Here is a 14,731-nt window from a genome sequence, read left to right on the forward strand (position 1 = left end):
TCAGAAAATATAGATTATTCAAATCAGTATATCAAACCATGCACGTAAATACAAATCACATTATAATCAAATACCATAATAAATAAATAAATAAAAATATATATTTACTTTTACGGGACGAGTGGCTCAGTAGAACCCTAACCCCAAATTCTAACAGCTATTTTGGCTCTCTTAATCCAATAAGACTAGCGCCCCGAGAGCAAAGCTCGACCAGGGACCTTACTTCCAGTCTGGTCACTTAAGTATCCAAATAAGCCGGCGCCCAGAGAGCAATGCTCGACCAGGGACCTTACCTCCGTCAATTTACTCAAATCAGCCCAGAGAGCCATGCTCGACCAGGGCAACTCATAAAAATCTGATTACATGTCCATGATCATTAATGCGGTCCGATGTAACCCATCAAAGTATGTTCTACTGAAAGCCACATCCCCAAATCGAAATCATCACATATAATAAATATCATTGTATAATGAAATCATTCAACCATATCAAAATAACAATTAACAATTAAGAGTAAGACATCAGGCAACTCATGTGGAAAACTGATTATATTTGGTATTATTATAACATTACTATAATAATACTTATATTATCTTCATTAATTAATAATCCAAAGAAATTATTTACATTCGCGATACTAATAACCAAATTAAGCATAAACTTCCAAAATATCATATTAAAATCAAACTTAGCAATAGCACAATGATTAAATGACTTTAACTCACAGAATTGGACGACCTCCTAGCTCGCTCCGGTGCCTCGGTTGGGCGGTAGAACAGATCATCTAATCACGAAAAACAATTTATCAAAACGCTGAAACAATCGATCATTAATCCTAGGTCTAGACTCCTGACTGTCTAAGAATCTCGACTCGGGAGAATTCTAGAAATCCGGCAGAACCTCCCCTACAACACGAACATTACCCCCGTAAAAACGGGTCCAGGACTGCCGGAAAAACACTCCAAATATCCAACAATTTAAACAACGGAGTCGGGTCCCCGAACTTTACTATTTCCGACCTCACACAAAGACAAAATACGAGGCGGTAAACCGAAGGACAATTATTTATGACTCACAAATATCATCAAATACTCAATATAACCCAATAGAGACAAATTTAAAATCAAAGGATTTCCAAGATCAACGGCCAGAGAAAATTACCGAGACGCTTGGTCGACTGGCCTCCCGCTGCCGGAGTCCGATCGACGATCTGGACACACCATCGGACTCACAACGACGCGCTGACGATGATTCCCACTTCCGATTTTTCGATCTCACACCCGATCATCCGGAGAAATTTGCGGACGATCACGGTCGTCGATTTGCAAACGGAGCCCGATTGCCATGAAACCAGTGCCATCGCGAAGCTTGAGCTGAGGAGAGTCGGGATATGTCCTCCGATCGTCCATCCTCCATCGGAGCTCACCGGAAAAGCTGAAAAACCTCGGCTGCCTCCATTTTCTCTCTCCACCGGATCTTCCGTTTCCGGCCACCACTGTCGACACCGCTGCCGCCAAAACAAGGCCCAGAGCGAGAGGAGTCGATCGGCACCAAGATCAATGACGCCGGGCGCCCATGCGGCAAGGAAGCTTCGGCCATCTTCCTCCCTTGCCATCGCCATTGGGCTGGCGGCCGACGCTGCGGCCCGGCCCACGGCTGCCTCTTCTCCTCCTCTCCCGACCTCTCTTCTTCCCCGATTTTCTTTCCTTTCAATATCGACATTAGGCCCCCGAACTTTTCCTTATTACAATTTAGTCCCTCAACTTTCTTAATTACTTACAATTCCATCCAGCAAAATTCTAATTTAACCCCTAAACTTTCCTTTAGCCTTTCAATTAAGCCCTTAACTAATTAATTTGGGCCAAATCCGAATTATTGAAAATACACAATTACAAAAATACCCCTGACCGACATATTTATTTACAAAAATACCAAGCTCACAAATTTCCATTAAAACCCCATAAAAATAACATTATACTTTCAATCCTTATTCCAAAATAAATTTCCAATTTAGTCCTAACACACTATTAAATTAAATAATCAATTTCCAACTTAAAATTTAATACTACTAATCAATTATAATACCAATTTTTCCAAAATTCTTTTATAAAAACATCCTTTATAATTTCTTCCAAAATTTTTCAATATATAATTTTACTTATATAAATATGCATTTGGAAAAATTTTGAATAACCAAAATATAATCATTTCTCAAATAATTTACTTGAATAATTTCTTAAAATTTCAGACTAATTGGGTATAGAAAATAACTCATTTATTTGATTAATATTAAATTTTTCATTAAATCATTTCAAATTAAACCCAATAAAAATGAAGTTAAAATTAACTTAAATAAAAACTCATTATTAAATATATAAAAATTCCGGGTGTTACAGATGTGGTTTAAATGCAATTCATGCATGTAAGTACATTAGAATATGAAGTGTTTCAAGTGCACAATAAAATATTTATAAATAGAAATATGTACTTTAATTTCATATATCAAAATATAAAAATTCATATATATCTTCTCCTCCATGGCTTCTCATTTGAAATGTGTAAAAAAATCTATACTAATAGATTAAATGCGAAAAATATTATGTGAGTACAAACATGATCATCCCTCTTCAAGTCAAAAAGATTTGTAACAATGGGTTCAACAAAAGTTTGGTCTCTCTCTCAGCCAAAGAATAATATCAAATACTCTTAAAAGATCAGCAGAATGTTTGTCAAAAGAGATAATAAATAGCAATGTTTAAAAGGCACAAATTAGCCAAATATCCCGAATTAGAAAAGGTATTATATGAGTGATTTCTCCAATCAAGAGAAAATGAATATAACCGGAGAAATGATTCAAACTAAAGCAAAAGAATTTCTACACAAAATGTATGGTGATGCAGATTCAGACTTTAACTTTTTAAGTGGTTGGCTGGAGCGATTCAAGGTAAGACATGGGAATAAGTCTTATAGAAAGTTCGGTAAAAGTGGTTTAGTTGTTATGGAGAATATTGAAAATGCTTTACCTGAAATTCAAGCTAAATTGGACAAGTTTCATTAGAAGGATATTTATAATGTGGATGAAACATGATTATTTTATCGTTTACAAGCTGATCATTCACTAGCTACAAAGCAATTAGAAGGATGAAAAATGGACAAGGAAAGACTTACTGTTGCTGTTTGTTGCAATGGGGATGGTTCAAATAAAGTACCTCTGTGGATTATTGGTAAGTTTGCTAATCTCAGATGCTTTAAAAATGTGAATATTGGCAATCTTAATTGTCATTATCGAGCCAACAAGAAAGCATGGATGACTGGATTACTTTTTCAAAAATTTATTCGTTGGTTTGACAATAGAATGAAGGTAGAAATTTGTTGCTTATTGTAGACAATTGCCCAGCCCATCCCAAGGTTATCGAAGGCTTGAGAAATGTTGAATTGTTCTTTTTGCGTCCAAATACAACATAAAAAATTTAATCACATGATGCTGGAATTATTCAAACACTTAAGGTTTATTATCGGTGTCGTTTTTATTCTAGCACTTTGGAAGGCTATGAGTGGGAGCAATAAATTCTGAAAAAATTAATGTGCTAGATGTATCAATTTTATTAATGCTGCTTGAAATATTGATATGAAGACAACAACATAACAACTACTGCAAATTATTTCAAACATTGCAAAATTTGATCCAAGGAAGGTATATGCCTCTAGAATAAGAAATTAGTGACATTGAAGGGATTCATAGACTTGAAGAAGTTATTTCTAATCTGCACTATAAAAATGCCATGAACATTGAGCAGATTTTGAATTATCTTAGTGAAAATGAAGCTTTATGAAATCACCAACAGATGAAGAAATTATTGAAGGAGTAATGGGTGTGACAGCTAATGACGATCAAGATCCAGATGATAGTGATGTTTTACCACATGTTTCTCCAAAAGAGGCTTTTCTTGAGGTGGAGATCTTGAAAAATTACTTGCTTTAACATGAGAGAAATTTACCAGATGTGGTCTACGCTTTACAAAAAGTTAAAGATAAAATTGAATTTAGTTTACTTGCAAAGAAGAAATAATTGACCATAGATACATATTTTAGGAAAGAATAAAATTTAAAAATAAAAGTTATCTAGAAAGTGCTTTATTTTATGAATTTACACAGTAATTTTCATATGTATTTAATGAATTATTATTTTATATTTTCAATGGGCCTTAATTAATTTTTTAAAAATTATTATCTTATAAATTTAACAAAATTATTATTTTATCTCATTGGTCCAAGTCGAGACCGAAAAAAATTATTATTTAGTCGAGATTAGTAATTTATCGAATATTAATTTATAGAGATTCTACTGTACTGTGTCGTATAAATTTACTAGAGATGTCAATTAAAAAGGAGGGTAATATAGTAAATTTAATATAAATAGTACAACTTTCCTTTCCATCCTTTTATTTTCTCTTCATTTTGGGGAGACAATAAAAGAGAAAAAAACAAGATATATTTTTTCTCTAGTTATTATCTCTTTTCCTTTTCCAAACAGGATAAAGTTGAAATACCTTCTTATTTTTCATCCTTATTTTTCTTCTCTCCTTATTTTACCTCATTCCAAATGTAGGATTAATAACAAGAGCCCATTTATTAGGTCAAGAGACTCTGATAGCATGACTCTGTATAATCTGAATAGAACCTTTCAGGAGGTGAGATACCCCTCTCTCAAACTTCAACGCCTCATTCGATAGCCAGTGAGCAGGCCTGTTGCCTTCCCTAAAAGTGTGAATCACCTGCACATTCTATAAGCTGGAGATCAACCTTCTGCATGCATGAACCATATTAGAGAAATGTCCATTATCACAAGCTGGTTAAGAAAGCCAATTAAACCATTAAGTGAGAATCCACTTCCTGAAAAAACTTGCTATTGATCTCTTGATCCTCAAGCTTACTATTCGAGTGCTTTTTTTTTTTTTTCTTTTCTTACTTATCCACATGTAAATGTAAATTATTATAAGCTATTATAGCAACTGTTAGGATACTTATATCGATCATTATTATCTAAATTAGTATATGAACTAATAGTTTTAACAAGTTTCGAAAGACTTTAAGAGAGAGTGTTCAGCTCAACGAGTGATATAAATGTTATTTATTTTATTAAAGTTAGAGAATGATATGAAAAATATATTTTTTATATATTAGGGTTTTATGTCTTTTTTGTAAAATTCCTATGCTGCCCTTAGTTATGATATTGGGTTTGGATGCTGTAAATAGTCTTCCATCCATAGTTAAAATTCATTCTTCTAGATTTTATTACGGCGTTTTAAATTAATCGAAGTCCAACCTCTGACCTAAGTGATTTTTACTCGTACTATTATCATCAACAAAGAAATTCGATTTCAAAAACCCTTTTCTTGCACTTGTAATGAGACAAGTCAAACTTCCATTTTCCAGCATATCCCTTCAACCCTTTTCCATCGCCCTCGTGCAAATGTAAGTTATTATGAGCCATTATTGCAGCTATTAAGCATATGCCACTATGGTCACCACCACTTTTATCTATCAGTATATCTTACTGTAGATATCCTCATTCAAGTGGAAAAGTAAGAAGATCTTTCTCCTCCACGCCTGTTGGAAAAAAAAGAAGAAGAAGATCATATTGGCAACAGCACTAACAGATAAAACTATTGTTAGAATAGGTCTGGCCCGATTTTTTAATTTTCTGGGTTTTTTATTTGGATATCTAGTTTCAGGAATCCGGGCCGCTGCTTTTAATTCAATCTCAAATTTAAGGGAGAGAATATTAATTTCAAGTGACAACTGCGTATCAGAGTCAAATCTCAGTTGCACTTGAGAAGTATTAAAAATCTCACGTTACAAAAGAATAATAAATAACAATAATTTTTAAGGATAAAAGTCTAACTAACTAAATGCTAGTCCTAGTCATTTTGATATTGATTAGGCTGAAGCCCAAATCTAATTACTAGGCTCTAATTAATACCTTCACTAATTTAAATTCCATTTAATCAAATCAATTCAAATCTTAATAATTACAAATCAATAAATAAATATATAAATAGAAATTACTTGAATGGTGATATATATATTTACTATTTTTTAAATTTGTATTGAAAAAACATTTATAACTTGCATACCGGTAGAAAAAGAAATGCTAGCAACACTCTCTTTTGAATATTCTCTTAAACAACTATTGGTTCACTATGTTTCTATCCAACTTTTTCAACCTAATAATTTATTATTTATTTAACAAGTTAAACTAAATTTATATTCTTTTTTAATAAATAAAAGTGCAATAAATTTATTTAGTAACAAAAAAGTAAATCTCTTTCACTCACACAATATGTTATAATTTAAAAATTACTATTTTAATTTCACTTTTGAAAATATTTTATTACGTGAATAATAATATTTTTATTTTTAACAATTTTATATACTATAACGTTTTTTATAAAAATAAAATCTATTTAAAATTGTTAAAAATAAAAATTATTGTTATTCATGAAATAAAATATTTTTAAAATTGATCATTACTAAATAAATTCATTTTTATTTTTATTTATTAAAAGAGAGAATATAAATTAGCAAGTTATTAAGTTGAAAAGTTAAACAAAGTGAACCAATAAGAATTAGCAACACTCTTGGTGGAAAATATACATTTTCCAAAATTGTATGTTTTGTTTTTCAATTATATTTCTTTAAAAAAATTTAGCCTGACACTTAATTTCTTCAAGTTTTAATTTTATTTTTGTAGTTTTTCTTATAAAAAAATCCAGTTCTTTCTTTCCAAAACAACAATTTGACTCATTAACATTGTGTTTATTTGAAATTCATAAAAATTATGAAATTTATTTGTGAATTTAGAGTTTAAGTGTTTTAAATGAAATAGAAGTTAATTTAAAATTTTATATAATTAAATTTGTATGGAATTAGTTATAACTAAACTAACCTGCACATTAGTAAATCAATATATTCTACAACACCGACATATTACTTTCAACTTTATTATTTTTATTTTATTATCTTTCATATTTTTTTAAATGAATTATTTTTTTTATAAATTTCAACTAAGCATAAATTTTATTGTCATTCGTATATATGGCTCCTAAAACGCACCCATTTGACATTAATGGGTTGCTTATCTTTTAAGGAAAAATTAGATACACATTATAAACATAATATTGGTTGAAAAGCATGTGTGCTTTGGGGGGATGTAAGCTTTAGTGTTGTTAAATGGAAAAGGAAAACAAAAGTTGAAAACCACATGATAAATTACTTTTTAATCCTTATTTAGTGGGCAAAAGAATCATTTAGGGTAAAGAGTTAGTTACTCTAAATTTTGTAGGTCATCTTAAGAAACATTTTAGTTCTTATCGTTTCAAGATTAATAAATTTACTTTATAAACAATGGAGTCTAGCTTTTTAAATGGATAATCCTAATTGCCGCTAAAAGAGATTTCTGTTTATTTCTCTCTCACTTTTTACTGTCAGACAACTTTAACTCATTGTTTTCTATCTCTTTTTTCTTTTCTTTTTTTCAATCGCCATAAATAATAAAATTGTATTTTTTATTTTAATTTTATGCGTTGGTAAGAATTTATAGACTTTGATAGTAAGATTTCTTATATTCTTTAGTGGTAAATTTGGAAAAACAGATAGTAAACTAGTTTGTAACTACAAAAATTTCAACTTTCAGAGATAAATCGAGACCTTTCAGTAATGAAGATGAGTTTCTTTGATTTAAAATCCATTTAAAATCTTATATTGGAGTTGTCTTCCTTAATATGGGTTTTCTCTCCTTCCTTCATGAATATTAGGAGAAGCTTGAGCCTTATATTCAAATGATCTGATTTGTTTAAAGATTTATAAAATGATAATATGACATAGTATAATAATTGAATGGAATCTATACACTAAATATAGCTAAAGTGTTGTATGCAATTATTTTGTCACCATAATCAATAAAACTCCAAGTAAAAACTCATTTATATATTAATATTTCTATATTTCTTAAACACAATCAAATTTGCTTATATGTTGCAAGCTGTAATTATTAATAAAAGACTTCTTATTTCAAAAAATGATAATAAATATTTTAATTCCCTAAAATTATACTCTTTTTTGTTATAAACAATAATAGAACTAGTAAAAGTCCAAAATTCGAAACAATAGAACTAAAATGTTTAGAGTTATATCATGAAGATTATAGTAATTATTCGAATTATTCATTCTACATATAATAAAAGCAAATCAATGCATTTTAATATTTATTGACTCATTAGAAAGGGATTTCAAAATAAATGGCCAAATATATATTTAGATACCTCAATTTTGATAATTTAATTACTTTAGCTCTCAATCTAATCTAATAAACGCCTCAATTTGTTATGATATTCAAACACTTTTTAACTTATGAATCCTTTTACCATGTCCACATATTTATGTTTTAATGTAATCATCTAATAGAGTTGAGGTGCTATTAGGTTAAAACAAAAATTAAAATTTTTTAAAATATAACAAAATCAGATTGAGGTGTTTCATAGATTAAACTAAAAGTTAGTATTAAAATTATTAAATAATTAAAATTCAGATGTCTAAATATCTAATCTATCCAAGATGAATACTAATATTTCATATGTTTGTAAAAGAAACAATTGATCCTACAGATTCACACCAATCTCTCAAATACAAGGTAAAGATCAATACCAACATGAATTCATTTCTTCCATATATCCCAATATAAAAATTAAAGCAATCAATTGTAAAAATAACTAATGAAACGAGCACAACCAGTTTTCCTCCACTTTCAGCATCATTTTATGTGCTCTCTGCTCAGCTCCTCATCTCCCTCGTCAAGAACCTCACATTAGACACAGAAGGCATGTAATGGACAGAGTCGCAGCACAGAAACATAATGTCTAAAAATGAAGGAAGCCTGTCAAATTTTTCGTTTAAAAGGAATGTCAGCAGAGATTGTCAAGTTTCCTTGTAAGAGGATTTTACCAATTAGCTATTAATATAGATAATATTGTCAAAATATAGACCATGCAAAAGAAATAAACACTAAAGAAAAAGATTAAAAACATCAATCCTGATGTTCATAGCAACTGCACCATCCTAAAAGACAAATTTCAAACAGGAAGTGAGGGTAGAAAAAACTAGTATCATCCGATGGTAAGAGACATCACAAGATGAGTATCTAGCCTGCAGCATGCACCTAAAACGTTTCATAACTCTAAACAATATCCAACAATTAATAGCGCTCAAACGAAGATGGGTGCCCTCCCCTGCTAGGCCGTTCGTAAGGACCTGGCCTACTCCTGTAGCTCCTATCACCGCGTGGCCCTCCATTTCCATACCTATCACTGCCTCCTCGTGTAACAGCATCCCTCTCATAGCCTCTGTCTTTGCCATAGCTATTGTGAGCATAACGATCTGAACCACCATATCTATCACTTGCAAAGCGATCTCCACTTGGTGGATACCTGCAAGGTTTACAAAGTAATCACCATAGTACTTGAATTGTATAAGCGTGCATCCAATGGCTATATGCCAATTTCAATAAAACTATTATTTCTAAATACAAGGCAAAGCTAGAAAACATATTACTATCATGATAAAAATAAACTTATTGTTCACACTATCTTGCAGTCCTATCGTCATGAGCAAAACTTTAGATACCTTTCACTAGCATAGCGATCACGGCTATACTTGTCTCTGCTGTCAAAACGGTCCCTATCACCAAATCGTCCTCCATCATAACGGTCATCCATGAAGCGATCACGATCACCTGCGAAGCGATCACCACGTTCACTGGCCCCTCCCAACCTAGAACGTGAGGAGAATGAACTTCCACCCCCACCTCGGCCACCAGCTGAAGTACAATCTCGAGCCCAGTGTCCAATGCGTCCACACTTAAAGCACTCGTCTTGGCCAAGAGGTCTGTCTCCTCCATAGCCTCCTCCCCTGCCACCTGATGATGAGTAGCCTCCCCTATAGCCATGATCTAAGTCATCTCCCATTTTAGGTTGAGCCTTGTTCACTGAGATAACACGATCCCCAAACTCCCTTCCATGCATCTCCCTTATAGCATCATCCATGGACCGGCGATCTGAGAATGTGATAAACCCAAATCCACGTGGCCGACCTGTATCTCTTTCCAGCATGACCTGCATAAATACCAAAGTAGGAAAGCCTGACAAGAAGCAGATGCATGTACATGCAAAAAACTAGGCAAAACTTAATATGAACGAACCAGTGCTTTAAACAGGATGAGATAGAAGACATATTTACCCAGTGAAAAGAAAACATGAACACAAATATGCATCAATCAATCTCCACATTAGATAATTTTACAAAGTAATTCAAATTATATATAACAAAAAATGTGTATTTGAACCTAAAATGAGCTAATAAAAATTAATACATAATAATGACAAAAAATCAGTCACTTAAAAAAGAAGAAAGAGTACAGACTGTGAACATTGCTAAACAAGGAAAAGAGAGGATATTAATGCTATTGTCTTGCTCTATTACTCCTACCAAACATCAGGGAGTAGAAACAAAAACCTAAGTATCTATATCACCACAATAAGTTTCCTACACTGAGACGATTCCTAGAGTTGGACTTCACCATCACCCCACCAAAATGGTCATGATGATACATAAGGATTATAAATTCTTAATCTAGAATAGAAGCTTAATACAAAATGGAGCAAAATTAAGAATAGGTACAGTAGCCCACATATTTCTTCATTCTTTTTTTCAAAAAAAAAAGTAAAAAACAAAATAAAAATCCCAAAATTGGATATATTGGAGATCATCCAAATCAGAGCAGATCATAGCTGTTAGCCATTTTGCAAATTCATCTTTTCATCAAGTTATGCTTCAGCTGAACAACATTATACAAAAGCTGTTTTATTTAATAAAAAAGAGAGCTGGTCTTTATACTGTACAAGGAGAGTGCTCAACTTAAGACCAGTATAGGTAGAAACACAATTAAAGAATAAGTACTATATCAACTATAAAATACCTTATCTAGTTTTCCACTATCATATTTCAATCATAACATCAGTAGATGCATATTTGAGAAATGTGTCTTTGACAAATAATTAAATGCAGAATGTATTTTTAGAGATCTATTACGCACATAAGAATAACATGTTTTTACATTTTACACATGCGGATGGTTTTACTTTCAAGCAAAAAAGGAGACATGGAAGGCAAAACAAAAAATCTACATATTTGACCTGAAGTAGATATGTTGTCATGAAGAATATCTGGATCAAAGGTAAGAAGTGGATAACTTCACAAGTGGATAACTTACTTCCATGTTGTTATTAAGAAATGGCTAAAATATCCCAATGTGTTCGATATTGCAAAGAGTTCTTAAAGAAGACAGAAGAATCTGCAAACAGTATCTGAGATTTAAAACAGTAGATCAACTTGAATCTCTGTCTCCCACATAATCACAGATAACAGCTCCATATGCCCAAATGAACAACTCTATAGCAACCATGAAGCTTGTATGCATCAACTAATCCCTGATACAATGACCAACCCACTTAAGCTGGCCACCACTGCTAGTCTTTCTACTGAATATGACTATGCTACCACTTAAGTTCATCAAATCTTGCAAAAATTATCACAAGGGATAGTTTAAACATAGATCAATCTCCATCTCTCCGACAGAAAAACCATCCACAATCACACCTATCAATTTGAAGAAGAAAACCACAACCAGTAATCATCTCATGCTTCCTTCACTTTACTGATTTCAAAGAAAAACCTTCCCATCATTTTACTTTCCTTGTCAGCAGCTCATCATGGATGGCTGCAAAAATGGAACAACTGGTGGAGAACGAACAAATCTGTCTCCATCTGCCCACAGATAGAGAACAGATAGAAAAGATAACCTCTTCCAGAAACAAACTTAACATAAAGCTAGAGCTATAAATCCATATATACGCTCAGATAACATCCTTAACCCTGAAAAATATAATAAACCATAAGCATGCCCAGTGATATTGAGAACTTTCAATTACAATGCTGCCAGGTGCTACAATGGAGTCCTCCGGACGAAGGTTACAAGTGGATGAAGGATTCACGATACAAGGGAAGAGAAAGACAGAGTTTCACCAGCTAACTGCTAATATTCAAACAGTTGGCTGAAAAGGATAAGCATTTCTGATGGCCATAAACAGATCTATCCCTGCTACTAATTCTCAACGTCAATTGTAATTATAGAACAAACCACTGGTAAGCTAGGCTTCCAACTCTGTATTGCTGAGACGGCCCTGAACTTGTCCTCTGCCATGCAGAATGCAGTTCTGGAACATCAAAGCAACAATGTACAGTTTATGTCTCCTGAGGCCTTCAACAGACACATGTGCATGCGAAGAATTGGAGAAACAAAACAGAGCAAGGCTCATCAACTAAATTGCCTAAATATACAGAATGCAGATGAACTATGAAGTAATGTTAGCTATCCATCTGTATTCTGAAAGCAACAGTGAGACGACTCCACATCACTCAGATGATAAATCCATCAGCGCAAACTTGTGCTAGCAAATAGGCAAGAAGCTCAAAGCAGTCCAAAGCTAAATACGTATAATGACCAAAAGCAGAAGCCTTGGATATCATGAGTTCACTGTATCAGGATGGCATGTAGATACACCTCCATGCAGTAGAAAACAAACTGTACTCATGATTTCCGATTTTGACAATTCCCTCGTAAGATTGCAAAAGTCATGAATAAAATCTCACCCAAATTTGCATTAAAATCAAAGATCACACAAACCAAATAGGTACAGCGTCAGGAGGAAGAAATTTCGATCATCGGGGAAGTGAAAGACATGTAAAACAAGGAAACAACAAAACAGTCACAAACAAAAGCCCAAAATTGATGGACAGAATGACAGTTTCACAGTGGCAATGATCACAGATCTCAGTGAAGAAAGGCATTTTGTAAACACTAACCCTACTGACAGGTACCCAAGGAAGAAACAACAGGAAAACTTTCCAGCTCAAGAAATTTTCTCACATACATGCAAGACCTTCCATGATGTTTTTTTTCAACTAGAACACTCCACTAGACTTGGTCCCAACTATAATGTGGGCTGTATGGTCCTTTTTCTCCATTCCTCTTCAGAAGCCACTAGATCCTCTTGCACTTCCGCCAGGTTAATTTTATCCAACTATAATGTAAGGTCAGAAAGCCAGTTGAAAAACAGGGCCAATCCTCATTCATAAGTGGTCAAATAATGTTCCTCAGAAATCAATCTAAATTGCTAGTGCCGCATTCATGAATCCATAACAACATTGACTGTTAAAACCAGTAAACATCTCAAGCAAAATAAAATTGAACGTTTTGCTGCATTTCATATGCCCATTCCAAAACTTACAAACTGAATTCTCTTCTCAATCAAATTCCAACCAGAGCAATCTTTGTTCAAGTTGTACACTTTGTATTAGGTAAGAAATACACCCAAAAGCAGTTATTTAACTTCAATTGTCCTCTGTAAACCGTATATTCCAAATAGCCAGAGATCATAGGTATTTCTGCACTTGAAACATAATAAACTATCCGTCGAATTTAAATCTAATGAATCAAATGTGACTGATCTTGAAAAAAATCTGATTTAACCATCTGACCAGAAATATCTCTATACGAACAGCATCTCAAAAGATCATAACCCGCGTCCCGTAGAAAATCAAAAAAGAACAAGAACAATTAATACCATTAAAAAAGGGTAAGGAAAGAAAAAAAGCCATACATCACAGTTTATCATCTTTTAGAACAATCAAAAAATAACTAATAGCGAGAAGTAATGTCCTGGTAATCCAGAATGGAGCAGTATCTAAAGATTGGAAAAATGATTAAAAAAATTAAATATGTGAATTGATATAAAATTCAGAAGTAGCAATTTATTTGTTATTTTTTAAAAAATTACTGATTATTATACGAAATGTTAAATACTTAAAAAGTTCCCAAAATCTAAAGATCTTATTCCAAGTTACCCTCACTTTCTAAGCAACCAAACAGAAACAATATACAAAACTTTTATTTAAAAAAAGAAAGAGTACCTGACACTCAACTATTTTGCCGTAACGGTTAAACGCATTCTCGAGCTGTCGTTCAGTGACGTCCCATGACAAGCCTCCAACAAATATTCTATTCTCTTCCTTTCCTGCCATTTCACATAAACGCACCAGAAATTCTGGAAAAAGAAAAAAGCTTTGTCAATGAACATGAACCAAACAAACAAACAAACCAACCGAGAGAAACAATAAACGGTTACCTATTTGCTTTGCTCTGACTATCTACGTTGCTGAGTTAAACTTGGGAATTTAGCAGACTGAGAAACCCTAGGAATTATAAAACTGATGTTTGGGATTATTTTTTCTTTTTGTGTTGGGTTAATAATGTTTTAGGGAAAAAGCTCATTTTGGACCCTAGATTTTGGATCTAAAAGCAGATTTGCCCCTATAGTAAAACTTTTGACAAGTAGCTTAAAAAATCAAGTTTTCTTGAATATAAGCCCCTCACCAAACATAAATAAATCTGAATTTTGAATCTTTTTTATACCAAGGAGGGAAAATACCCCAAGAAAAGAGATCAATAGGCCTTGGACTATACAACATAGAATAGGAAGCTCCTTACACTAGTTATAAAGGTAAAAATTCACCTAGTACAGAGGAAAAGACTCGAACTTGGAATCTCTTACTTCTA

The 14,731-nt window shown here is 32.7% G+C and overlaps 1 protein-coding gene across 3 annotated transcripts; it reads right to left on the reverse strand.

Annotated features, from left to right (window-relative positions):
- Positions 1 to 9,076: 9,076 nt before the first annotated feature.
- Positions 9,077 to 14,460, reverse strand: LOC8261726 (glycine-rich RNA-binding protein RZ1C). Of its 3 annotated transcripts, none has more exons than XM_048375879.1 (4): positions 14,301 to 14,460; positions 14,098 to 14,219; positions 9,682 to 10,169; positions 9,077 to 9,485 (listed from the first exon to the last, which is right to left on the reverse strand). In XM_048375879.1, the coding sequence occupies exons 2-4, from the start codon at positions 14,194 to 14,196 to the stop codon at positions 9,254 to 9,256; spliced, it is 819 nt and encodes a 272-aa protein (XP_048231836.1). In that variant the 5' UTR covers positions 14,197 to 14,219; positions 14,301 to 14,460; the 3' UTR covers positions 9,077 to 9,253. The 3 variants fall into 3 exon arrangements, with proteins under 3 accessions (XP_048231836.1, XP_002533374.1, XP_015583383.1); XM_002533328.3 differs by having other exon boundaries at positions 14,086 to 14,219; XM_015727897.2 differs by lacking the exons at positions 14,098 to 14,219; positions 14,301 to 14,460 and adding an exon at positions 11,327 to 13,702.
- Between the last annotated feature and the right edge of the window lie 271 nt (positions 14,461 to 14,731).

The sequence above is a fragment of the Ricinus communis genome, chromosome 6, assembly GCF_019578655.1.
Source record: "Ricinus communis isolate WT05 ecotype wild-type chromosome 6, ASM1957865v1, whole genome shotgun sequence".
NCBI lineage: Eukaryota > Viridiplantae > Streptophyta > Magnoliopsida > Malpighiales > Euphorbiaceae > Ricinus > Ricinus communis.

Coding starts and splice junctions, on each gene's coding strand:
- LOC8261726 (XM_002533328.3), bottom strand. CDS start 14,196: ATGGCAGGAAAGGAAGAGAATAGAATATTTGTTGGAGGCTTGTCATGG. Junction 10,170..14,085: donor GCAAAATAGTTGAGTGTCAG/GTACTCTTTCTT, acceptor GTATTTATGCAG/GTCATGCTGGAAAGAGATAC. Junction 9,486..9,681: donor GATCGCTATGCTAGTGAAAG/GTATCTAAAGTT, acceptor TAAACCTTGCAG/GTATCCACCAAGTGGAGATC.